Genomic DNA, 26,372 nt, shown 5'->3' with positions numbered 1-26,372 from the left:
TTATAATTTATCAGTGTAAATAATCACCTGCAGGGATTATTTCAGTCACTTCTGAGACAACGACCCCTCTCTTACCCTATCACCTCTTCTACTTCTTCACGGGTTTTCCACGTTTAGTGCCAGCACTGACTGGAGCACTAACACACCACGCATTGGCAATATCCGCGATTCCCTGCGGACACCGGGATTTAAATTTCCCGGCGATTCCACTCGGTGTGTCAGGCTTCGGGTGCCGCCCACCCGGCAACCGGCGGAGCGCTTTGAGCGGCGCACCCGGAAGTGACGGAGCGCTTTGAGCGGCGCACCCGGAAGTGGCGGGAGGTTCGGGTCCAGCATTTTCGTGATGGCGGCGGCCCCGCTGCGCGTGTGAGTGGGACGGGATGGGATGGGATGGGATGGGATGGGATGGGATGGGATGGGATGGGATGAGAACGGGGCGGGACACGGGATGGGGTGGTGGTGGGGCCGGGGCTGGACCGGACCATGTCGGCCGCTCTTACCATGCAGTGTCCCGCAGGCTGGCGTGTGGCGACGTGGAGGGGCGGCTGGAGGCGATCTTCGGGCGGGTCCGCGCCATCCAGGCCAAGAGCGGCCGCTTCGATGTAAGGCTCGTGGGGGCTTGGGTGGGGGAAGGTGGACGTGGTGCCGTTCCCGCGGGGTTCTGTTCCCGTCCCGGCACGGCTGAGGCTGGAGCCAGCCCGGGTGGGGTTCCCGTGCCGGCGGTGCTTGGGTAGGTGTTGGTGTCCCGTCCCTCCGTGGCAGCCACACTCCTCTTTCTGCTCGGTGTGAGAAAGGGTTTGCAGCCCCCCAGCCCTCCCTGTCCAGCACCAAACGATTGGGAGGAGCCGTGATCTGCTCACAGAAGGCGGGAGAGCAGCTGGCTGCCCTTTTAAACCTGTTGATGTTGAGTTTAACACAGATAAACACAGAAGAATCTCTTCACTTCAGCAAACCAAATGCTGCTGAAGTGGTGTAGGCAAAGCCTTTGTGTGTGTGTGTGTTCTGTCTGTGGTGAAATGGCAACTCCTGCTTTATCTGCTGGTTTTAGATGCTTTTGTGTGTCGGGAATTTCTTTGGCTCTACTTCCGAGGCAGAATGGGCCGAGTACCGCACGGGGGCCAAGAAAGGTAAGGGAGGAGGGCAGTGTCAGTGTGTGTGTGTCACTGCCCGGGGGCTGGGCACTGTGGTGTTAAAGCAGCTGTACTCCAGCAGGGAAACCCCACACAGGAGGGAGAGATGGGTCTGGGTGGAACACCCCTGTCTTTAGGGCTGTGCATCACTTTGGGGTTAATTTTCCACAGGCTGGGGAGGGCCATGTGGGTGGAGCAGGGGTTGTTCCCCTGCAGCAGCTGTGGGAGCTCCAGCTTCACCCTGCAGGAAGGTTTCTTGTGCTGCTGCCCCCAGAGGGTGGTGGAAGGTCTGGCTGGATGGGGTTCCCTGCTGTGATTCCTGGGCAGTGTGGGCTGGGTGCTGGAATTAAAGCTCACTGATTGCACGAGGTTTTCTCCCTCAGCTCCAATCCCAACCTACGTGCTCGGTGCCAACAACCCAGACACCCTGAGCTACTTCCCAGACGTCAGTGGCTGTGAGTTAGCAGAGAACATCACTTACCTGGGTAAGGCTGCAGGGCATTTGGGGTCAGCATGTGCCTGCTGGGGCTCTCATGAACCTTCTCTCATCTTCTCACTTTAACACCTTCCTTTTGCTGGGAGTTGTCAGTGGCATTTTTTATCCTGTGGTTCAGACTGGTACAATCTCTGTAAAAAGAAACCCCTGCTTTCTTGATTTGTTTTTTTTTTTTTTCTCATTTCTCTGATACTGAACTTGCTGAGCAGAAGGAATAGAGGTTGCAAGAGCCTGTTCTCTGAAGTAATTTGTAACAGAGCAGGATGTTACAACAGTCCTTTGAATTATTAGGAAGCACTTCTTTTGAATAATTTTCAATTATTCTTTTGAAATAGAAATGTGTTCAATTTCATGAAAAAGTGCACAATTATCAGGGTTTGTCCCTTGCTTTATCTTCCTGCATTTAAGTACTTAGAAATAAGGTTGTACAACTAAAAGACACTTATGTTTGTTGGTCAAATAAAAAAAAATTAAAGAGAATGTTTTGAAATTTTTTACATTTTTATTCTTCTGTTAAAACTACTTCAACTATTCTTTTTCTTTATCTAAGTTGATAGATTTCTAAATGTAATACTGTTTTTAAATAAGGATATATTTTTTCTTCCAAATTGTTCATTTTCTAAATTCACAGCTCAGCAAATCAGCAGTAACTCCAAACCATTTCTGTAATAATAAATTTGTATTTATTACCTTTGGTTTAGGAGAAGTTATTCTAAACTTCTTGCATTTACCTATGTGTAAGAAATCATCTGGTATAATATTGTCCTTCCACTCCTGCTTTTCCTTCAATTGAGCCTTCTTTTCCTTGACTCAAATATTCATTCAATTTTATTCCAGGCTCTTCTACTCCAAAACTCTTAACCTTTCTATTTTTTCTCAGTTTTCTTTATTTCGGAAATGATTTGTTCAGTCAATTCCCTTATTTATTCTTCTTGAAGCATGCCTGTCTTATTCCCAGAGCATGCTTGTTTTATTCCCAGAGCATGCCTGTCTCTGTAGGGAAGGTTTGAATATGATTTTGCTTTGTGGCTGTACTGCAGTAGCAGAGGTAACAAGCGAAGTGTAGCAAAGCTAAAAGGAAAAACCAATTTCTTTCCAGAATTGCTTCCAGGCGAAAAATATAACAAAGTAGAGGCACCTAGCTTGGATGTGTGATTGCTGTGGATAAGTTTTTGGGAAGCAAGGTGGCAGGGTGGAGGGGGAACCCTGGGCTTTGTCTGTGGGCAGGCTCGGGTTTGCGCTGTGGCACCGAGCGATGCCATCGCTCCGGGCACAGCAGATGAGCTGCCCGTGGGGGTGACTGCAGTGACAGCAAGTCAGCACTGCTGCTGCTGCCCTGCCCTGTCCAGGGGATTGTGGCATTCTCAGGGCTGTGTGTGTGTCCCTGCAGGCCGCAGGGGTGTGTACAGCGGCTGCTCGGGGCTGCAGATCGCCTACCTGAGCGGCACCGAGGCGCAGCAGCAGCCGGAGCCCGCGCACTGCTTCAGCGCCAAGGATGTGACGGAGCTGAAAACCTCTCTGCTGGCAACCCCAAACTTCAGGGGTGTGGATATACTGCTGACCTCCCCCTGGCCCAGAGATGTGGGGACTTTTGCCAACAGCGCGGTGAGTGTCCTGTTCCTGGGATTTCACAGAGCGCTGCCTCTCTGCTTCTGCAAGTTCTGTTCACCTTCTCTAAGTGCTTGAGGAAGCTGGGAGTAAAACCAGGGAAAGCAGATGTTCTGGTTCTTCAGAGAAGAGAGACTGAAGGGAGGGGAATTTATGAAACTTCAGGGCATTTTATCTGTCCCTGCCACTTTTTAAGTGTTTTGGTGTGCTTCAGAAAGCTAGGAGTAAAAACAGGGAGAGCAGATGTTCTGGTTCTTCAGAGAAGGACTGAAAGGGGAGGGATTTGTGAGACTTCAAGGCATTTTAGCTGTCCTTACCACTTTTTAAGTGTTTTGGTGTTTATTTCCTGAAGTATCAGTCAGACCCTCTCCAAGTGCATGAGAAAGCTGAGAGTAAAAATAGGAAGAGCAGATGTTCAAGTTCTTCAGAGAAAACTGAAAGGAGGGGGATTTGTGAGACTTCAAGGCATTTTATCTGTCCCTGCCACTTTTTAAGTGTTTTGGTGTTTATTTCTTTAAGTATCAGTCAGTAGTCTGGTTCTTCCTCAGTCTGGATTCTGAGGGTGTTGTTTTATTTGTGTCAAATTTTGTTGTGTTAATGTTCCTCAACAGAAGTGATTTTCAGATGATTTGAAACCTGTCTGGACAGCAAGGTCACACACATGGCAAAAGAATATTTTTTGCTTCCTCTCAGTTTTTTCCAACATCCAAAAAGAGTTACAATCCTCAGTTTAAATGCATGAGGAACCTTCCCTCATAGCATGATAACCAACCCTGCTGCCCTTGGGGGTTGTAGAGAAAGATTTGTTGGGATGTTCTGGCTCAGAGAGAAAACTCAGATCTCAGAAGTTCCCATAGGCATTCTCTGTAGTTGTTTAATATATCATTCTATGTTTGACTTCCCTTGGCATGAATTTTCTGGGAACGTACTCACTGGAGTGTAGAGAGAAGTATATTAAACCTTTCTTTTCCCTGCTCTTGGAGACATTTAAATAAAACTTGGTTTGTGTTTTGTAGGGAGAAATAGATACCAAGAAGTGTGGCTCCAAGCTGGTAGCAGATCTAGCTGCAAGTCTCAAACCAAGGTACCATTTTGCTGCCCTGGAGAAGGCCTACTATGAAAGACTTCCTTACAGGTTTGTAAAATCATGTGAAATTTTGTGAGATCATGTGAGATCATGTTATTTTCAGTAAGGGTTCAGTTTTTAAGGAACACAGGAGGATTGGTGTGCTGTCTGAGTATCTTCATGGCAGGCAGGGGTTCTCCCACTGTCCTTTCAATATTTTATTTGCCAGTACAGCCAGGTATTGCTTCCTTACAGGAATCACATGGTGCTACAGGAGACCCCACAGCACGTCACCAGGTTTATTGCCCTTGCTGATGTTGGCAATGCAAGCAAGAAAAAGGTACTGACACCCTTGAATCTTCCTTCTTTTCTCAAGTACAATAATGGGGCAGTGAGAGCAGTTAGAGGACAACATCAGGCACTTAAAAGCTTGGCTGAAGTGGAGATATCTGTCTCACTTGAGTAATAAGTACCACTTGCCTGTTATGTCAGAAGGGTAAGGGCTGCACCTTGTGTTCTGAGGCACAAACCACCGAAAATAACAAACTTCTGGCATGAGGTTTTTAACCTGTCTCTCTTCTCCCCTTAAGAAAGTTAAGGAATATTGGTTGATAGTTAAGGAATATTATTTAGTAGTTAAGGATGAACAGGATCCAGGCCTGGTAACAAAAAAGGCCAGAAAGAAGGCCTGGAAATGGGCAGGGATCAAGGATGCACTGCATGAACTCCTGGGTGGGACACTGGCACAGGGGATGTGTTTTTCCACTTTTTCCATGCTGTGCCTTGGCACAAACACTGATGTGCTGAGGGGTGTGGAGCTGTTCTGGGGTGTCCTAGTTCATAAATGATGGCAGGAGCTGCCTGTCCCTGATTGCCTGTGTTTGTTGCAGTACCTCTATGCCTTCAGCATCGTGCCCATGAGCTCCATGGACCCTGCAGAGCTGGTGAAGCAGCCTCAGGACGTCACCGAAAATCCCTACCGGAAACTCAGGAAGGAGGCTCCCAAGAGCAAAGCCCCTCTCTCTGCAGAGGTACTGCCCTGTGCTCCTCCCCCTGGGCCTTCCTGCTTCTCTCTCTGTGCTCACAGCACTGCTTGGCTTTCCCTTTGGGATATCTCTGTCCAAAACTCTGCCATGGGGACAGGCTGGGGGAGCTGGGGGTGTTCAGCCTGGAGCAGAGAACTTATGATGGCCTTTCACTTCTTAAAGAAGGACTATAAGAAATATAGGGACAAAAGTTTTGTCCTCTTCAGCATCAAAGCCTTCTAATGGCATTTGGCTCTATGGGATACCTGAATCAACTGTTTTCAACCTCTGGCATGTCTGTGACAGGTTAACATCTCTAAGAAATAAAGCCATTCTTTTGGCATTGGCTGGTAAATGAAAAAATTTGAATAATCCATAAAATCTGGCAATTCTGAATGTTCAGCATAAGGCTGAATAGGAGAGCATAATGATTTGGGGCAGCTCTCCCTCAAGTTCTCCCTGACTGAAGCAGGTAAAGCCTGCTGCATTACTAGGAGGACAGGTCATTCTGTTCCAGGGTATTCAGAAGGCATTTCTTCCTGGAAAGGGTGCTCAGGCCTTGGCAGGGGTTGCCCAGGGAGTGCCCATCTCTGGAGGTGTCCAGGGGAGGGCTGGAGGTGGCACTCAGTGCTCTGGGCTGGGGACAAGGTGGGCACTGGTCACAGCTGGCACTCCATGGGCTGGCAGGGATTTTCCAGCCTCAGAGATTCTGTGACATTGATGCTTTTCAGAAGTGGTTCACAGCTCTTCAGGAAAAATCAAATCAAATCTGTATCCTGTCACTTTCTGTGTTGCAGTTCTAACTGAACATCCTGTTCACTTTTCATTTCCTAAACAGGAAGAACCAGCCTGTCAGTTTTTCTTTGACTTGAACAAGCATCAGGGAAAGAAACGTCCCTCAGATGGGAAAGAGAGAGGGGACTCCCAGCCTAAGCAAGCCAAGAAACCCCGTAAGTGTGAGGATGCTTTTTTCCTGAGCTCTTCCCTCGAGGCTTTGGATGGACCACATCACTCCAAGTTGTTCCTCAAGCTGTTGAGCTGTAGGTGTCAGAGCCAGAGAGCTCTGTCACTGCCAGCTGCTGGGGGAATGCAGGAGGATGAAGGGCCCCTTGTTTCCAAGGGAAGATAGGCTTCAGCAGGTGAAAGAAGAGCATAGTTTCAAAGCTCTTTGGGTCTGTGGTGGTTGTGGTTGGGCTGATGGCATTTACCCTCTGAACCAGCCACTTCCAAAAAGCTCAGCTCAGGTATCACAGTTTGGGTGTGAATCCAGGTGTTTTGGGTGTGGTGGATAGGCCAGAACTGACAAGTGTGTTTGACAGCATCTGCCCTTGTCTTTACCTGTGCAGTAATTTTACCTCGTTTTGATTTGTTTGCTTACATTTGCTGGTGTTTTCTTATTAGTGAGCTGCTGAACTACTAACTCCTGAACTACCAAACTCCTCCTTCATTAGCTTACAGCATTCCAGGAGAATGGCAGTCAGCAGGGTCTGACTGCCACCACCTCCTTTCTTGCTGGAATGTCCCTGGCCAGAGCTGTGTCCTTCTGACACCTTCAGCACTTTATAAACTGGGAAGGGTGGCTGGGAAATACCAGGTTCTCTGTGTTCTTACAAATATCCCTTCTGCTAATCCTTATTTTCTTTCCCAACAAAGCTCAGCCCACAGGGCCCTGCTGGTTCTGCCTGGCCAGCCCAGAGGTGGAGAAGCACTTGGTTGTCAGTATTGGCACACATGTAAGTACCTGCAGCATGGGCTTTGCTAGGTCAGAGTCATGCTAAGACATGGCAATGCAAAATACCAATCTCCAATTTTAAATTTGAAACAAACTTCTTTCACAGCTGGCTCTTGGGTTTCCTTTCAGTTTCTTTGCATCTGCTCTACAAATAAACTTGTGAAAAGTGGCCCAGTTTTGTTCCAGCAGCAGAGCTGGATTCCAGTGCCAGAACACTTTTTGCTGTGCCAGCCCTCTGTTACCATCTGGCAAAACTTTTCCAGCTGGAAGAAAGCTGGAACCTGCTTTGGCAGCAGGATGCACCAGTGCCAGATCTCTCTGGGATGGCTGGTTACAGATTTGTTCTATAGAGGTGAAAAAGAAGGTGTCTTCAAGATGTTGACTTTGAAGCTCAGTCCATCATTGTTTTATGCACTTTGCTCAAAGTTACTGCTCCTGTATAGCATAATCCACTTACAGGGACAGGTTTGTCCACAGGATTAGTTTAAATCTGTTAAATTTTAAGTGGATTTTTGTGTCAGAATAAGAAATTCCTGCCTTGGTGGTGAAGTTCACTCAGCAGCTTCCCTGCACACAAGGCATTCAAAAGATATTATTTTTTTTGTCCTTTGGCAGTCTCTTTGTCTCTTTCTCATCCTCTACTGATTAATAAATTCAATACAAAAATAAATTCAAATAAAATGGTTAATAAACATTCCCCAATAAGCAACACAGAAGACTCACCTGTTCCTGAGGCTACTCAGAATGAGTAGTCAGGGAATAAATTCCCTCAGCACAGTGAGTAACTGGTGTGTGTTGTTTCACTCTAGTGCTACCTTGCCCTGGCCAAAGGGGGTTTGTCACCTGACCACGTCCTGATTTTGCCAATTGGGCACTATCAGTCAGTGGTGGACTTGTCTTCAGAGGTGCTGGAAGAAGTTACCAAGTACAAGGCTGCCCTAAAGGAATTTTTCAGGAGCAAGGGGAAGAGATATGTCCTATTTGAAAGAAACTATAGGAGTCAGCATCTGCAGCTACAGGTATGGTTTGGGTGTCACCCTGGGGAAACATAAACTTGCACTGAATATAAACTCCAGAGGAACTGAAAGAGCCATTTTGGGGTTCACCGTGGTGGTTGCTGTGTGTGGCAGCTCTTTAAGTGTATCAGAGCTGTATCAGAACTACCACAGAGATCAGAAAGGAGAGGGCTGTGCTGAGAACTTTGAAGCTTGGAGTTTTCAGCTCTCTGTCCAGCTCCTACAGGACAAAAACTCTCATAAGTTTAAGCCTGTAGAGATGGGTGCTCACCTGTCTTGTGTGATGAGGCTGAGCTGTACTGAGGAGCCACGAGCTCCAGTGATGGACTGATGGCTTTCTGCAAATGGATTGTCTTGTCTTCTTTGATGGAAATGTCCTCCCTCTCCAGGTCATTCCTGTCCCTCTGGACCTCTGCACTTCTGAAGACATCAAGGAGGCATTTATTACACAAGCACAGGAGCAACAGATCGAGCTGTTGGAAATCCCAGAGCACTCGGATCTCGCGCAAGTACGGGGCCAGATTTCACCACTTCCTCCCTGTCTTGCCTAAGCTGCTGTTCCCCTCTGAGCTCCCTCTGTGGGGTGGGGTCAAGCTGCTGGAGGCAGAATCTCATGGACTTGATCTGGGGATTTGCCAGGATTCTGCTCTGGGAGAAGTTCCCATGAACAACAGATGATTTCTCAGCTGAGAAATGTGAGCGTGGCCTCATCCTCCAAGAATGTGTTGTACTAGGCTGGGGTGACCTCAGTGAGGCTGGGAATGACCAGACCTGCCTGGTTCTTATTTAGTCACTCACAGCAGAATTAAACCACAAAATACCATAGGTGATCCCAGCAGAGAGTGCCCACTGCTCCTTCCTCCCATGGAAGGTATTGTTTGAGCTCAGGCACTGACTTCTGGCACTTTGTGGGGTTATTTTCCCAAGTTTCCTCCCAGGAGAGAGGACCGTGGCGTGGGGACAGCTGTGTCCCCAACCTCTGGACTGACTGGGAAGAGGCTCTGCTTGTTCTCTGGTAGCTCTTCTCAGAAGAGTGATTAGGAAGGGGCTGCCCAGGAGGGCCATTGGAAGGGGCTGCCCAGGAGGGCCATTGGAAGGGGCTGCCCAGGAGGGCCATTGGAAGGGACTGCCCAGGGAGGTGGTGGAGTCGCCAGCCCTGGAGGTGTTTGTGGTACATACTGGAGTGTCAGTTAGTGCCATGGTGCAGTGAACGAGCTGGTGATGGGTCATGGGTTGGACTTGATGGTGTTGGAGATGTTTTCCAGCCAATCTGACTCTGTGGTTCCATGGTTCCCATGGCACAGGTGGCTCAGCCGGGGATGCCGTACTTCTACGTGGAGCTGGACACGGGGGAGAAGCTGTTCCACCGCATCCGCGGCCGCTTCCCGCTGCAGTTCGGCAGGTGCGTGCCACCCCCGCCCCGCCTACCTCCGTGACGTCACGATGACGCAGCGGCGCCGCACGGTGACGCGGCGGTGACGTCACGTCGCTGTCGTTGCAGGGAGGTGCTGGCGAGCGAGGCGCTGCTGGCGCAGCCGCAGCGCGCGGACTGGCGGCAGTGCGCCGCCCAGCGGCCCGAGGAGGCGGCGCAGGCCCGCGCCTTCCGCCAAGACTTCGAGCCCTTCGACTTCTCCCTCCGCGACTGAGGCGGCGCTGCCGGCGGCGGCCCCGGGCGGGCGCGGGCGGTGACGCGGCAATAAAGGCGGAGTGCCGGAGCCAGCGGCCGAGCCATGGAGCGGGGCGGCCCCCCCGCGCCCGCCGCCGGCGAGCGGGCCCCCGCCGGGGCGGCGCTGCGCGGGCACCCGGCCGGCGGCTGCGGGCCCTGGGAGATGCGCGACCGCCTGGGCACCGGCGGCTTCGGCAACGTGTGCCTGTACCAGCACCAGGTGGGGCCGGGCCGGGCGGCGGGGAGGGCACGGCCGGGCCGCGGCGGCTGACGGCGCTGTGTCCCGCAGGACTCGGGCGACCGCGTGGCCATCAAGTCGTGCCGGCTGGAGCTCAGCGTCAAGAACAAGGACCGCTGGTGTCACGAGATCGACATCATGAAGAAGTGAGTGCGGCCGGCACGGCGGCACCGGACAGACAGGGAGAGGGGACGGCCGGGGTCAGTCCGTGGACTGGCCGGGAGAGGGGAGTGCGGGCAGGGAGCCCCGGAGCGGCTGGGGAGATGGGACCGTGTTGTGGGCACAGCCGGTGCCTCGGCTGCTGCCCCAGCCTGGCAGTGGGACGGCCGGGGGTCAGCCCCTTTGTCACCCGGCGTGCCTGTGCTGGTTTATCTCTCATCCCATGCCCCAGCTCCTGCCTTGGCCTGGGAGCTGGTGACCCCCAAGCCCCGTGCCCTGTTGTGCTGCCTGGGCTGTTCGCTCATCTGAAATCTCACACCACCCTATGGGTTGACTTTTAATGTTGTGATTTGGGAACACCCACGTGTTCCCATACCCTGCGGTATTTTGTTTTTGATTTAGCACCCGGGGGATCCTGGAATTGCTTTTTTTTGTTACGTTGCCGAATGTAAAGAATAAATTCTCCTTACACTTCCTCGTGAGAAAGTCCATGCTCTGTGCTGCCCACCCTCCCTCTCCAGCAGGTGAAACAGGGCTGGACAGCTTTGGTCTCATGGATGTGGGGGCTTCCTCTGGGTGTTTGGCTCTCACAGATCTGCTCCTGAGAGAGAAAGAGAGAGATCATGGAGCAGGAAATCCTCCATCCCACTGGTGGGAGCAGGGATGCTCTGAGTTGTCCTCCCCAAGGTCTGCAGTGGCCCTGCTGTTCAGGGCTTTTCTGAGCTCCTGCTGTTGCTTTGTTACCCTCACTTGCTCACTGTGTGCCAGGACATAAGGGGAACCCACTTGCAGGGAACGTGAATGTGTAAGTCAAGGCTTGGTGCTGTCTGATTTGGATGCTGAAATCAACCACTGTGTTATGAGCTGCTCTTGCATTGGTGTCCAGAGGCTCTGGAAGATGTAGAGAGAAATAATTTGCCTTCATTTCCTTCTGGATATGTCATTTATTCCCAAGAGTAGCATGTATTAAAGGCAGTCAGGAAGCAGCTGTTTGAATTCAGCTGCAGAAGTTAATTTTCCCCTGTGAATGTGGCTTTCACCTGCCTGGTGCAGTTACACAGGTGTTAAGGGGTTCTTGTGAAACTCTTGGGCCAGGGGGAATCTGCTCCTACATACAGCAGCACACACACATGTAATGACACTGCCAGGACTGCAAGAATTCACAACTTGGGTCTGGATCCCCAGCATCCCAGTTCTGTACCTTGGCTTTGAGACATCATTTCTGCTCATCACTGCTTTGTGTATTCCCAAGGTGTGGATTTTATGCATTTGGGTACTGGTAGGTACCAGCTGATGACTGAGCAAGGACTCCTGTGGGGAACAGAAGCTGTCCCTGGAGCATAAAACTGGTTGCTGTTGTCTCATTCTCCCAAAGAGAGTTTTCATGCAGCTCTCTGTGTGCTTAGGCTGAACCATCCCAACGTGGTCAGAGCCTGTGAAGTTCCTGAGGAGATGAACTTCTTGGTGAACGACGTTCCTCTCCTGGCCATGGAGTACTGCTCAGGGGGTGACCTCCACAAGGTAATGCCTGCTTTGCTTCCAGTAAAAACCAAACAAACCAAACTGGGCCTGTCAGTGCTGCTCCTGTCACCAGTGCTGCTCTGGGGAGCTTCTCTTTTTGGGTATGATGCCTTGAGAAGGCTGCCCTAGAGCAGAGGCCAGACAGTGTTAAAGAATAAAGCAGGGATTTGTTAAAAGGATCTCCTGCATGGATCCACCTTGGGCAGCACAAGAGCCCAGCCAGGGCTGCACCCAGGATGAACCAAAATGGGCACAAAATGCATGACCAGTCACGGGGTCTGTCACTTTTATGAGTTCTGGAGTTCATTGTCCAATTACAGCTTCAGGTTATGAAGTCCCATCCTGCTTGTTTTTCTCTCTTCAGCCTGCTTTGTTTATGTTCTTGAGCCTGAAATTTGGATGGTTGTCCTTGGTCCCCAGCTAGGGAAGGAATTGTTTTATTTAGCTACTCTTGAAGAGAGCTCACCAACACTTAATGTGAAGCTCAGAGCCACACACTAAAGCAGCACAGAATCTGAAATACATAAAAGCTAAACCTGAGGCATCAGGTACAGGTGTGAGGAAGTTAATGTAGAGTGGGAAAAAAACCACGTGTAGGAAACAAGGCTTGTGTTTCTGAAACCAGAGGGCAAGCCAAGGGCAGATACTCTTATCCTGGTGTGTCCTTTCATGGAGCTGCTTTAGCATTAGTGCAGCTGCTGTCACCCAGCAGGTTTGGCTTTGCTGCTGTCTCCATCTGTTCAGTCTGACTGGTTTGGATTCACGTGTATCTGGTGTTGCCTTGCTCTCAGCACAGGCAATGAGCCTGTTTCTGCTGAACTGGGGCCTCCAGGGATTCTGAAGCTTTACTATTCCTGCTGAACTGGGAACTGCCAATCTGCACACTGGCAACACCCAAAAATAAAGGAGCCTTTCAGTAGTTCCCCAGGCAGTGGCTTAGTGACCTGGTAGAGTCTGTGCTCCCTTTCCATTACAGCTGGATTCAGGAAGCAGCAGTTTCTAGAGGGGTGAAGCAGCAAATCCCTGTCAGGATTTGCTTAGAAATCACCTCATCTATGTGATCAGGAAATTCATTTTTCTGTAGTTTTTGTTAGTGGTGTTAAACAGCCCTGGGGAACGTGAGCAGCTGGTGAATGCAGTAATCCTGTCTCATTATATGGTTTTGAGTTGTTAGAAACAGTCCAAGAGACACTTTTAAGGTTTAAGTCACAGTAAAAGAAGGGGAATATATGAAAAAGCATTTGGGGTTGCAGACACAGGCACCTGGCCACAGTCCCAGAGACATCTGGCTGTTGTATTATTTTGTATTATTGCAGTAAAAGTTTGGAGACTCGCTGAAGGTGGATTAGAGACCCTGGCTGAGAAGTTAGCTCTACTTGCAGTGCAGTGTTTGTCACTTCATTTCTGATGAGGCCTCAGCTGTGGCATAGAGGCTGTAACAATTTAGGAAGTAACATGCTTCATTCCATCTGATGTTCTGTACTGCTTTAAAAAAAAACATGATCTTTTTTATTTCTGATTGTGTTCTTTAAATCTTGCTCTTGTTTGGCATCACTTGTGTTTCACTTCATTATTAATTTTTCCTTGTGAATCCATCATGGGGGCTGAATCATCTCAGTTATCTCTAGAAGTCAGAAATTGCTGAAGCTGCTTTTATTGACAGCTCATTAAGACAGTGCTGAGGGGGAGCCTCCCTTGCCTGTGGCTCTGCCTTTGTCTCCTACCCCTTTTCTTTCTGAATTTTCATTTTGCTTGAGTTATTTTCTTCTTGGCCATGATTTTATTGCACAAAACCAACTGCCCCATTCAGCTGGAGTGTCCTTGAGCTGTGCTGTGTGTTGGGTAGTTTCAACAGGGGATGGAAAATGTTGTGTTTTGCTGTTAACAAATGTTAACAAATGTTGTTTTTGCTGTTGCAAGTGTGGGTCTGAACATCTTTTGCTTTTTTTGTAGTTGCTAAACAAACCAGAAAACTGCTGTGGGCTGAAGGAAAGTCAAATCCTTTCTCTGCTTAGTGACATTGGTATGTAGTTAATGCTTTCTTTTTGTTTGGTTTGTTGTTTGTTTTGTTTTTAAGTGAAGTGGTATTTTCCCTTTTCAGCTTACCATGAAAAGGGAACTAAAATGAGCAGGGTATTTAAAAAATCAGGCCCTTGGGAAGTACCTATTTTTCTAGACATCATGGGAAGGAAGAGCTGTCTGATAAAGGGCAATGCCTGGGTTTCTCCAGGAAAAATGTTTTCCAGGAAAGCTCCTTGTTTTCTTAATTCTCTTACAGATAACCTGCATGAGAAAGTATTTCAGGGTATTAACCTGGACTTTCAGTGCTCAAGAGAGTTTCCAGCTGAATTCCTGAAATAAAAAGCAACTCTGCTTGCTTTATCCTTGTTCCCCTTCCAGAATGTTTTGGGGTTTTTTTTTCATGATCAGTTGAGTGTCTTTGGCATGTCTTTGCAAAGGTGTGAAAATGCAGTGGAGAAGAAACACAAGTTTGGAAGCAGTTAAATGTAGAAATGAGTGGTAGTGAATCATGGAAGGCTGGGAATTTGCCCCCCAGTATTAGGTTTTCATCAGATTTATGTTTAATCAATGTGGATTTTATTTTGAGTTAAATCAAACACATGTCTTTCAGGGTCTGGTATCCAGTATTTGCATGAGAACAGAATTATACACAGAGATTTAAAGCCTGAAAATATTGTTCTTCAGGATGAAGGTGGGAAGGTAAGTCAAGTGATCAGTGTGTTTCCATTGTCATTTCTGGAAGTTGTCACATTGAACTGGACTGAAAACTGAACTGTGCATTTACTAAAAGCTTTAACACTGTTGCTGAAGCTTTGCCATGGACTTTCTCCAGAATTTCCACTCTGGCTTTCCTCATGAGAGTATTCTGTGACTGTCACTGAGCAGATTTTGGGTTGTTTGGTGGGTTTTTTTCCCCTCAGCATTTGCTCTTCTGATGAACTGTTTAAACTGTTTGCAGATTGTTCACAAAATAATAGACCTGGGATATGCAAAGGATCTGGATCAAGGAAGTTTATGCACTTCATTTGTTGGAACATTGCAATATCTGGTAAGACTTTTTCTTTAAGTGTCACCAGCACTGAGGCAGGACAGCTGTGGCTTGGCACTGCCAAGGGCTGAAACCTCCAAAAATGGAGATCCTGGGGACTTGTCCCAAGGGTGTCCCCTCTCAGGGAGCCACACCTGCATGCAGCTTTGCCTCTGCAGAAATGCAAGGAAGCACCACAGTCAAAGTGTCTTTTTATGATCGTTTTTAGGCTCCAGAACTCTTTGAGAACAAATCCTACTCAGTTACTGTTGATTACTGGAGCTTTGGGACAATGGTGTTTGAATGCATTGCAGGATTTAGACCTTTCTTACATAATCTGCAGCCATTTGCCTGGTAAGACCCTAATTCTGGAAGAGGTGCTTGGAGGTGCTAATACTTAAACCTGTGCTGAAAGAGTTTAATCTGCATATGGAGGTTTCTGCTTGTCTTCCTCTGCCTGGAGTGTTTGTTTGCTTGGTTTTTAAAAGGGTGGCTCTGCAACAGAAAAAAATAGGAAACGTGGGTTTCTCTTAGAACAAGAGGTGAATCTTTCCAGAGGCAGAGTTTATTGGAAGGGCTCCTCTCTTTCACATGGAGATGTTCTGGGTGGATTGAAAACGGCATCTTTGTCCTGAAAGATGAATTTGTTTTCTAAAGCTGCTGGACACTGGCCCCTTTCTGCTGTCTTCAGTTGCTCCCTTACAAAAGTAACACTCCTCAGCATATACACAAAGGATTTTATTCCCCAGGCATGAAAAGATCAAGAAGAAGGACCCAAAGCACATCTTTGCCTCTGAGGAGATGAATGGGGAGGTTCGTTTCAGCACCCACCTGCCGCAGCCTCACAGCCTCTGCAGGTACGTGTGTCCTCACCACAGGGGACACTTCTGGCCTTCCAAACTGAGGGCTCTTCCTCCTTTATCCAAACTTGAGAGCTCCTCCTTTTTTCTCCAGGGTGTTTCAAGCTCCTGGCAAGCTGCTGTTTGCTGTTAAGGGATAGCCTGTAGCTCTTTTTTTGGTACTTTGGGCTCTCTCGTGCCTGTTGCCCACAAAGATGGTCAGAGCACACAAGGAGAGGCCCAGGAAGCTGGGCTGCTTCAGCCTGGTGAAGGCCTCCCCTTTCTTACAACCCTTCTGCTTTAGTTTGATTGTAGAACCCATGGAAAACTGGTTGCAGCTGATGCTGAATTGGGATCCACAGCAGAGGGGTGGAGGTTCAGATCCTGAGACCAGTCGTCCGAGGTGTTTCCTGATCATGGATCACATACTGAATCTGAAGGTGAGTGGGGGCTCTTACTGGGTGTAAAGGCCTTCTGAAAGCATCCCAGAGGACACAGAGTGTTCAGTGGAGCAAACTTGTAGTCCTGGCATCATCCAGCTTCCAGGCTCAGGAGCAATTGTTTTTCCTGGTATCAGGAAGTGAGTGCACACACAGTGTATCCAGTACATACTGGAAGACAAAACATCTCCTGCATTATTAATCTCTAGCTTGACATTTGGAATAGAAGGATGACCCTCTATTACTGTTTGTTATCTGAAAGGGCTCACTGGGATCAAATAAGGTTTAATGTTTGCTAATAACAGTTTTCCCAGACTTCCCTGTTGATGCTGTGACCTCTGAGTGTATTCATGTGCTATAGTAGTAATGCCTGTAGTAGAACAGAGGTGCAGTTTAGTAGAACAGATTTTTCCTCTTCAAACAATTAGTTGAGCTTTGCTGGAGTCAGACTAGCCAAGGCAAGCATGTGTAGAAACAGGAGGATAATTTTGTCTCAGTTCTTTTGATGTAATTAAGCTGCAATGGGGTTTGTGAAGGGTCTTAGTGGGTTGGATTATCAATTTCTCTGATATTAAAAGTTACAGGCCCAGGCTTTGAGTTTTTTATGTGGGGCTTTACTCCTGAACCGATTATTGTGGTTATTAAAACCAAATTATGCTCTCATTCTGCTCTGTGCTCCATCCCAGACTTGTGTGCCTTTGTCTTTGATATCCAAGGATTTGTAATCTATTTGTCCTCTTTTTACAGTTAGTACACATCCTAAACATGACCTCTGCCAAGATTGTGTCCTTCCTTTTGCATCCTGAGGAAAGCCTTCATTCCCTTCAGAATCGTATTGAGTTTGAGACTGGAATAAGCACAGGAAATCAGGAGCTGCTGTTGGAAACAGGGATTTGCCTGGACCCTAGGAAACCTGCTTCCCAGTGTGTTATTGATGGCGTGGTAAGGAGGAGTCTGTTCATGTCTTCATGTTCTCAGAGAATTTAAAATCTTAGGGAAGATAAATGGCCTAAATCTTCTCCCACAGGAGACAGTTTGCTCTGTAAATGTAGTAACTGTAAAGATCTTTTATTGGGTAATGTAAGCAGGTTTCTGTAGTTGAACACTGCCTAAACATTTAATTAATTGCTAGCAGAGAGTTCTGTCTTCCTGTAGGATCTATCAAAATAAGTTTTTAAAGGCACTTGGTTAGAGAGAGTGCCCACAATAATTAGTTCATTATGTACTGGGTTAGTAGAAGCTGGGTGGGGTTTCTCTTGCTTATATTCTCTTCTCTTTTCTTCCCAGAGAGGCTGGGATAGCTACATGGTTTACTTGTTTGATAAAAGCAAAACTGTCTATGATGGTCCCTTTGCTTCTCGGAGTCTGTCTGACTGTGTCAACTACATTGGTGAGTGTGCTGGAAAAGTGCTGTTCTCGTGCAAAATGAAATGAAATCTCCTTTATAAACCCCTGGGTGTTGTCTTGAAGGGCTCTGTCTGATTCAAAGAGAGCCATGTAGGAACCTGAAGCAGCCTAATTCATGTCCTGATGACGGAGTCAGTTTGAGCTTTTAGGCTGTGTATGGAAGCTGCTTCTCCTTGCTGCTTCCCCTTCTTTCCTGCTGAGATGACAGCAATCACTGCACAACCTAACAGATCTCTCTGAAGGTTTATTTATCATAAATCTGTATCTGTATGAATGACCCTGTGTACCTCTATGAAAGCAAAGTAGTGTCAGGGGACAGGAGATGTTTGCTGGGATACTGCATGTACAGAAAATGCCTTGTGACAGTAACTTAAGTTACTGTTCAGTAACTTAATTTTCTTTGGCCTATCTCCACTGGTTTTCCTCATCTTCTAGTGTCACTCAGGTTTTTCTGTGTTCTGGGCTGTTTTATTCTGGTTCTCATTGCATTTGTACTGAATCTCTTGGAGCAAAGGCTTTTTACACCACGTTTATTGATACCCCAGTGTACTGTCAGCCCCCATTTCTTTTTACACCGTGGTTATTGATACCCCAGTGTACTGTCAGCCCCCATTTCTTTTTACACCGTGGTTATTGATACCCCAGTGTACTGTCAGCCCCCATTTCTTTTTACACCATGGTTATTGATACCCCAGTGTACTGTCAGCCCCCATTTCTTTTTACACCATGGTTATTGATACCCCAATGTAGTGTCAGCCCCCATTTCTTTTTACACCATGGTTATTGATACCCCAGTGTACTGACAGCTCCTATTTCTGTCAGGAGACCTGCATCTTTTCCCCTTTAAACATGTACATCAGGAAATCCGAGAGGAAACCTACAAAATGTTTGAAGACATTTTCAGATTAAACACATCAGGACAGTGACCAGTATCAATGGATTAAATGGAGCAACTAAATTTGGGCAACCTTGGGCTTTAGAGTTTTTTGGCCAAAACCCCCCTTGAGGTTTTACCTGCTCAATCACAGGTTGTCACGTACCTGGGGGAGATGTGACACGAAAAGCTCATACATGCTTCAGCAGCATCACCTAGAAATTGAGCAGAACTTCCCAGGCTTTCTAGGCACATGAAGCAGGAATTGGGAATGTTGTCACTGCCCTGTGTTCCTCCTGTGTTCAGTGCAGGACAGCAAAATCCAGCTGCCGATCCCGCAGCTGCGCAAGGTGTGGGCAGAAGCGGTTCACTACGTCATTGGGCTGAAGGAGGATTACAGCAGGCTCTTCCAGGGACAGAGAGCTGCCATGTGAGTTGTCACCCTTCCAGAGGGAGCAGGGCTATGCCAGCATGAGGTCTGATTGCCTGGAATCGTGCATCTCAGGGAGTTTTGATTCCCTGAAGTTTTACAGCTCTCTGCTGTTCTGTGCCTTTACATTATAAAACATATTTGGGCTGGGAGCTTATTCCACTTCAGGAATTGTGCTGGGTAATGCCTGACATTGATCATAACCAAGCAACACTTGAATATGCTGAGAGTCTCACAGCATGGCTCAGGTTGATGGGTGTGGGAAATGGATTTTTAGAAAATTTTCAAAGCTTAACAGAAGGTTCACATAATATGCATCTGTATGCAAACTTTGAGACAAAAAATGCTGACTTAGAAATGCCATGGAACAGGACTGGAACTAGAAACAAGTTTCAAAGGATGGCCTTACCAAAAAGACTGGATACTTTGGAGAAATAGAGCTATGAAAGATGCATTGTAATGGGACCCATGAGGGGTAATTTTAGATGTTGGCTTTGAGGTGTTTACAGCAAAAGCTGATAGGCCAAGAAACACTGATAATGTAATTAGGAAATAGCTTCTGATTGTGGTGGTGTGAATTAAAACATCTGTATGGTCTCACCCTTCACATTAAACTGAAAATGGAGTAAAAATTTTTTAAATACCTTTCAGTTGCCCCATCTCTGGATCAGAAAAGGTCTGACAGATGGGGACCTCTGGAAGTCTTCCAGCCCAGTTCATGCCCAAAAAGAACCACATCCAGACAGCTCTCAAATATTTCTGAGGGTGGGGACTCCACAACATCTCTGGGCAGCTGGTGCCAGTGCTCAGTCCCTCTGAGAACAACAGAATTTCCTCTTTTTGAAGTCCAGCTGGGCTTTCCAGCTAATGTGTGCTGTCCTTGTTCCATCTGTTAGGCTCAGCCTCCTTCGGTACAACGCCAACCTGATCAAAATGAAGAACAACATGGTGTCAGCATCCCAGCAGCTGAAAGCAAAGCTGGAATTCTTCCACCAGAGCATTCGCCTCGACCTGGAGAGATACAGTGACCAGATGGCTTATGGCATATGTAGGTAGTGGGCAATACTTGTTTGGGTGTCTCCTGTGATCCTGGAAAGGAGCTCAGCATCTTTATGGGTGGATTTTAGCTAGGAGAGGTGCAGGAGGAGAGTTTGGCAGGAGGATAAAGTTAATGGAGACCTTCTGTGATAATGAGACAGGTGATCAGCTGTTCTCCACTGAGAATAGAAAACAGGAGCATTAATAGGACTGGTGATGTAAATATTTGCTATTTATTCATTGAGAGCCTGATTAATTTGGAGTTTTGACTGGGCAAGAGCTGCTGCACTTGCTGACAGTGCTACCAAGCTGCTGTGCTTGTTATTAGGAGAAACCATTTGTCAGGATGAGAGATGGGCTTAAAGAGCACCAGCTACAGTTTCATGTCCCAGAAACAAATAGTGCTGAGGAGAGAATAGCAAGATTTACTTGTAGTTTGAATATATATGGCTAAAAAATGCAAGCTGAGTCAAAAATGATGACTGGGCTGAAGGATGATGATGGAAAATGGAAAGACACTGTGAGCTGGGTTTGGACAGTCTGTGTTCAATCAAAAGTGGCAGTTGTTGAGCTTAATGGTGGAGTTTGAAGACTCAGAGTTGTTTTAGGCCAGTGATTGCAAGCAGTGAAATCCTACCTAAGGGTTTGTGTGTGAGTTAAGGTTGAGCACAGAGTTGCAACTTTGCTGTCTCTGTGATCTCTGTGTCGTGGCTCCTGCTGGGAGATTCAGCAACATGTTCTTTACCAACACAGGTAAAGTCCAAGTCTTGCTTTATTTTTGTGCTTTAATGGCTTTTTACAAATTACCACCTCTTTTTTCTTAAGCTTCAGAGAAGATGCTCAAGGCCTGGAAGGAAATGGAAGAGAAAGCCTCTCAGTGTGCACAGGTAGGGGATGTTAAAGAAGCTGCATTATCTCTGTATGAAGGAGATTGTGACAGAAATTTAATGTGTCTTATGTGCCACTGCTGTGTCCCTTCAGTGTCTCATATCCTGCCTGCTGTGGGAATGGGAATACCATTGCAGGTGCATTAGAAAAGACACAGTGTCCTGTCACCAAGTTGTTTGAATGGATTTGGACAGAAAAACCCAAAAGTCACCAGACTCAGCTCTCTGAAAAGGAAAGTGGAATGCAGAGAGATGTTACTTGTTGCCCAAAAGAAATGGTGTTGTTAGGGATCAGGAGTCTTCCTGGCTGGATTTGCTGCACACAGAAAGTCCCATTGCTGAAGCTGAAAACCAATCACTTGCTATGCAGAGATTTCAAAATTGCAGGATTTCACTGAGGAGTACAGACATGAATCACTGGCATGCTGCAAGTCAATATGCAAATCAGTTTTAAATGAGAGTCATCTATTTTTTATTATCTAAGGAATGGATAAAAAGGTGGCTGCTTCTAGCAGAGTAATTGAATTGTCTCTGGCTTTTTCCAGACAAGCAGGAACCTCACCCAATACTTACTTGGCAGACCATCAGAATTATGTTCTGTTATTCCACCTGCCCTGCCCCTTTACCAGGAATGGAAAAAGTTTATACACAGGGTAGGAGGCAATCCAGAGACATAGAGAGATGATTTATGAGGAAACTGACTTTTCTCAGCCAGTGTTGGTGGTCAGAGGTTTGGTTGTAGGTGATGCCATGCACTGAGAATAAAAACCTCAATTATTGTAGCAGCACTGTACCAAAGAGCTTTTTAGTCTCCTAAACTCTGCCTGCAGTCAGCCCATTATCCACACAAGTGTTCTGGGGTCTTTATCTCCTTATTGCTCTCCTTGGGTCTGACCTGTGCCCACATTTCCCCTCAGGCTGAAGACATTGGCTACCTGGATGAGCAGATCATGGCCCTGCACACGGAGATTGTGGAGCTGCAGAAGAGCCCCTACGCCAGGCGCCAGGGAGAGGTCATGGAGAGCCTGTAAGCCCTGGGCTGCTCATTTGCACTGTAGAAAATTGGGTCTGGTGTATTTCTGTGTCTCAGGGGATTTTTCCCCTCTGTAGCTGGTTCCCTCTGTGATTTAGAAATGCTGACCACAAGTACAGAGTAGTATGTGGTTGATTTGAGATAATGTTGCTTGTGAAAAGAAAGATCCCACTGTTTGTGGGACACTTCCCTGTCACTGAACTGTGAAACCTCATCTTACAAGAGCCAGGACTAAGATAAGTCTTGGTCTCAACTGGGGATTTCCTTTTGTGTTGGAGAGGAGTGACTTTCTTACTGTTGAGTGGGAAAACTATGTGATCATTGTAAAACCCTGTTAAATACCTTCAGTATTTTCAAAAGGGTAAATATCTCATGGGTACTTGGATATTTGGAAAGTTTTGGGTTTGTTTTTTTTTTAAATATTAAAACATGAAAGAGCCAAATGGTATTTCTGATGTTGAGAAGACACAGGAAGCAGTTACTGGGCTGCTGCTGAGAGCACAAGTGGCAATTCTAAAAGAGAGGGATTGAACAGCCATTAAATCTGTTAATCAGAGCTCTTCAAAGCAACTCTGACTGTTCAGGGAGAAAATGTGCCTGCTCCTGGCATGTTCTCCCCCCTCTTTGCAAAGTTGCTTTTCATCCTGTGCAGTTTTAGCAGAACTGGTGCACAGGGGAGGAAGTGGTGCAAAGGAGAAGCTACCTGCTGCAGCAGCAGCTCAAACTAATCAGGATCATGCCTCCTTAAAGATGATTTTTAAGCAATTCCACCACTGCAGACCAGGATCAGGGCTGGGAAACTGCTCCTTGTTTCTGACAGCCTGGGATTTAGAACAGGAAGGATTTTGTTCAAGGCTGGAAGTTTTCAGTGTGGCTGTTTTTGAAATACTTGAAAGAAGTAATGTTTGTTTAATGGGAAGAAGAGAAGCACAGTCATCTTGCTTGTGATGCAGCTGTCTCTTTCCATTTACAGAATATCACTAAAATTCAGGCAAAAAATGCAGAGCAGGAACAGAACAAGAATTTCTCAGGCAGTTGTGCAGTCAGAGTTTCAAAAATGAAATCAGATAATGAAGGATGCAGGGGAAATAAAACACAGCTGAGCCATAGGAAGATTTGAAACTGAAAATAAGCTCCACTTGGTGTGCTTTTCTGAGAAGAAATTGCATAATTGGAGAAAAAGAGAGACAGCTTTGGGAAAAGTGTTGGATTCCATCTCAGAGGGAGTATCCCTGTGTTCCAAAGGCCATGGCTGAGTCCCAGCTGTAGGAAAAGGACAAGGATCTGAGTTCAGAAAGGCATCCCTTCACTGCAATGCTTTTTTATTGAGTCACCTGGCTGCTTTTGAGACACCTGCCTGAATCATTTTCTTCTTTTTAAAGGGAGCAGAGAGCCATAGACCTGTACAAGCAATTAAAAGCACGACCTCCAGGTATGGAAGAACATGATTTAAATCTGTTTCACACTTTTACCCCATGATTAATTGTTGTGAACTGAAACCCAGGGAATGCTGTTAGGGTTTACTAACCTGGTGGTTGCTGGCCCTTCCAGATCATGCCTACAGTGACAGCACAGACATGGTGAAGATCATTGTGCAGACAGTGCAGAGCCAGGACCGAGTCCTCAAGGAGCTCTTTGGCCACCTCAGGTACTTTATGCAGACAAAAAAATCCAATTTGCAGCATTTGGAGCTTTGTAGTAGGAAAGGATAGGGAAAACCATGGAGGTCAGAGCCCAAAAAGCTCCATTCACATTTCTCATAGCATTAATTCTGCACCTCTGTGTTGAGTTTCTACTTAATTTTTAAAAACATGACTGTTAGCATCCAAGAGTTCACTTTAAAATGGGGTAAATTCTGCCAGTTGGAAGTTGGAATTCACATCTTCAAAAGAAAAAAAAATTAAAAATTCCTTCAAAATTCAAAGGAAAAAGAAAACTCCTTCAAATTCAAAGGAAAAAAAATTACTTCAAAATCAAAGGGGAAAAAAAAGTAGCAGTGTTACAGAGCTGAGAAGATACCACTGTGATTTGTACATTAATTTTTCAAGTATCCCAATTTTCCATTTTTCTTGAATCCCTTGAAGGTGGGGCTTTTGGTTTTGCCAGAATGTGCTGGGAAGTGACTTTGTGTTTGGTTTTTATTCTAGCAAGCTCTTGGGCTGCAAGCAGAAGATCATTGACCTGCTCCCTGAGATTGAAGTGGCTCTGAACAACATCAAGGAAGCTGACAGCTCAGTGATGCAGATGCAGGGAAAGAGACAAAGGGAGATCTGGCATTTGCTGAAAATTGCTTGTGTGAGTAGCTGTTGGGTTATTTGCACTTCTTCCAGTGCATGAGCCAGGAAGTAAACTCAGCAAAAAGGGGTAACTGCCACACCATGGTTGTATTTTTTTTTCCTACAGAGAAGGACAGTCTGGGATGGCAAAAGCAGAAGCTAAATAGGTGCTTTCCTGGTTATAGTGTTTTAAAGAGTACTCTGCTTTTTTTGCATTAATTACAGTGCCTGAAGCCATCTCCTGGTTCCCACATCTGTGTGTGTGTTACCAGCAGTGCTTATGTGCAATCCCAAATCTTCCCTAGGTATCATTGAATCCTCAATTCTCCTGAATTTCTTTTTGCAGACTCAGAGCTCCTCTCGATCCCTGGTCAGCTCTAGCCTGGAAGGGACAGCCTCAACTCCAGCAGCCACCTGGCTCCCCCAGGGCTGCTCAGGGAACTCAGCTCCTCACCCTCTGTCCTCACTGGCAGCTCCTGAAGATGGGTATGTGCTGTATTTGTGGGGTGCCTGTGGCAGGGAGGAATGAGGAATCTGTTCTCAGAAGGATAATTGATCATTTTATGATACTGTATTATATTAAAAAATGCTATACTAAACTAAAGAATACAGAAAGGATGCTTACTGAATGCTAAAAAGCTAATAATGAAAACTTGTGACTCTCTCCAGAGTCCTGACACAGCTTGGCCCTGATTGGCCAATAAGTCAAATAGTTCACACCAGAATCCATGAAACAACCACCTGTTGGATAAACAATCTCCAAACACATTCCACATGTGAGCACAACACAGGAGAAGCAAATGAGATAAGAATTTGTTTTCCTTTTTCTCTGAGGCTTCTCAGCTTCCCAGGAGAAAATCCTGGGCAAAGGGATTTTTCAGAAAATGTGAATGTGACAGGTATGAGCTGCAGGGAGCTCAGTATCTCAGGGGCTTCATCCTTCCCAGAGCAGTGTCAGGAGTTTGGGTGTCACTAATGCTCTAAAGAATCAGGGATTTGGTTGAACTCTCTATTCAGAGATCTGTGTTCTCTCTTTCTGAGCCAGTTCCAGGTGCTGCATGCCCTGCTGAAGGACTATGCCATCCATTTATTGCATGAAGTGTTGTTCTTCCTTGGGGCTGGATCTGGCTCTTAAGGCCACTCTCCCTCAGTCCATGCTGAGCTGTCTGGAGCTCAGGGGGTTTTGCTCTTTGCTTCATTAACAATTCCAATTAGATTTTATCAGTGTGAAGCCATTTCCCTTTGTCCTGCCACCTCCAGGCAGGTTTTTGTGTCACTTACCACTGCACAAACTCCATAAAATTAATTGCACAAACTGCCATACAATTAAAGTACAAATCACTTTTTTGAGCTGTTTGGTTTTGTTTTTCTTTTTTTTTTCTCTCCCCTGAGTGCAGCACCTTTTGATGGTGATTTTACTTTTAGTGCTGCTTGTAATCCATCACCTTGGGGCTTTTTTTCCCTTCCTGCAGGGAAAATTTTGCTGACATGATCCGGGAGAATGTGAATTACCTGGAGCTCTTCAGCAGCATTCTGCAGGAGGTGAGGCAGGAGCAGAACAGCATGATGGTAAGTGCTGGTGCATCTGCCAGGACCTGCCTTTCAGGGGACACCCTGGGGACATGGAGAACCCCTTGAATAGGAAAAAGGTGCTCCAAGCCCCATCCAGCCTGGCTTTGGACACTTCAGGGATTCAGGGACAGCCACAGCTGCTCTGGGCACCCTGTGCCAGTGTGCATGGATCCATGTTTCTTCCTAAAATCCCACCTAGCCCTGCCCTCTGGCAGTGGGAAGCCATTCCCTGTGTCCTGGCACTCCAGGCCCATGGAAATAGTCTGTTTCCATCTTTCCTGTAGCCCCTTCAGGCCCTGAAAGGCCACAGTGAGGTCACTCTGAAGCTTCTCCTCTCCAGGCTGAACAATCCCAGCTCTCCCAGCCTTTCCTCAGAGGAGAGAGGAGGCACTCACTCATCCTTTGGGAAATCCCAAACTGGAGTGGACTCACAGGGCTCCTGTGCTGTGCTACACTGTGTTAACTCCTGGGAGCGTCCTTGCTAAGGGCAATTTCTGATTTTTCATCGAACCCAGCAGCCAGACCCTGCCCTCAGTTGTTTTTTTTTTGCTCCTCTTTGCAGAGTTTTGATTGGAGCTGGCTGAAGTAGCCCCAGGAGCCGAGGTGCTGCATCACCCAAGTGCCTTCTGTGTGCTGAGGGCCACCTTCCCTGTGGACGCGGCGGTGTTTATTGATGTCACCGGTGTTTATTGACATCACCGGTGTTTATTGACATCACCGTGTCACCCACCAGCTGTCCCCCAGGGAGCAGCGTGGGCCCGGCCTGTGGAGCCTCCTCAGGGCGGGGGGCGCGGGCAGGGCCGTGTTCCCCATGAATGTATAGCGCGTGTATATATAATAAACTCTGTGCTGACACCCACCCAGGCTCTG

The 26,372-nt window shown here is 47.0% G+C and overlaps 2 protein-coding genes across 3 annotated transcripts; both read left to right on the top strand.

Annotated features, from left to right (window-relative positions):
- The first annotated feature begins 242 nt into the window (after window positions 1–242).
- Window positions 243–10,611, top strand: CWF19L1 (CWF19 like cell cycle control factor 1). Its single transcript, XM_054636947.2, has 14 exons — window positions 243–366; window positions 518–602; window positions 1,049–1,127; window positions 1,514–1,615; window positions 3,017–3,231; window positions 4,251–4,369; window positions 4,556–4,640; window positions 5,191–5,331; window positions 6,164–6,275; window positions 6,979–7,058; window positions 7,867–8,076; window positions 8,463–8,582; window positions 9,378–9,475; window positions 9,575–10,611. Exons 1-14 carry the CDS (start codon window positions 344–346, stop codon window positions 9,717–9,719), a joined length of 1,614 nt encoding a protein of 537 aa, XP_054492922.2. The 5' UTR covers window positions 243–343; the 3' UTR covers window positions 9,720–10,611.
- On the top strand, window positions 9,804–26,361 carry CHUK (component of inhibitor of nuclear factor kappa B kinase complex). Of its 2 annotated transcripts, XM_054636945.2 has the most exons (21): window positions 9,804–9,959; window positions 10,029–10,123; window positions 11,543–11,657; window positions 13,611–13,680; window positions 14,290–14,378; window positions 14,638–14,727; window positions 14,936–15,060; window positions 15,456–15,563; window positions 15,850–15,985; window positions 16,733–16,927; window positions 17,273–17,375; window positions 18,573–18,696; window positions 19,593–19,744; window positions 20,560–20,621; window positions 21,539–21,648; window positions 23,037–23,086; window positions 23,206–23,302; window positions 23,802–23,949; window positions 24,277–24,416; window positions 25,403–25,499; window positions 26,065–26,361. In XM_054636945.2, exons 1-21 carry the CDS (start codon window positions 9,804–9,806, stop codon window positions 26,089–26,091), a joined length of 2,289 nt encoding a protein of 762 aa, XP_054492920.2. In that variant the 3' UTR covers window positions 26,092–26,361. The 2 variants fall into 2 exon arrangements, with proteins under 2 accessions (XP_054492920.2, XP_077039570.1); XM_077183455.1 differs by lacking the exons at window positions 9,804–9,959; window positions 10,029–10,123; window positions 11,543–11,657; window positions 14,936–15,060 and having other exon boundaries at window positions 13,631–13,680.
- The last annotated feature ends 11 nt before the right edge of the window (window positions 26,362–26,372 follow it).

The sequence above is a fragment of the Agelaius phoeniceus genome, chromosome 9 (assembly GCF_051311805.1).
Source record: "Agelaius phoeniceus isolate bAgePho1 chromosome 9, bAgePho1.hap1, whole genome shotgun sequence".
NCBI lineage: Eukaryota > Metazoa > Chordata > Aves > Passeriformes > Icteridae > Agelaius > Agelaius phoeniceus.
Note: the sequence above shows the minus strand (reverse complement) of the source record. Positions and strands in the feature narration are given on the sequence as shown.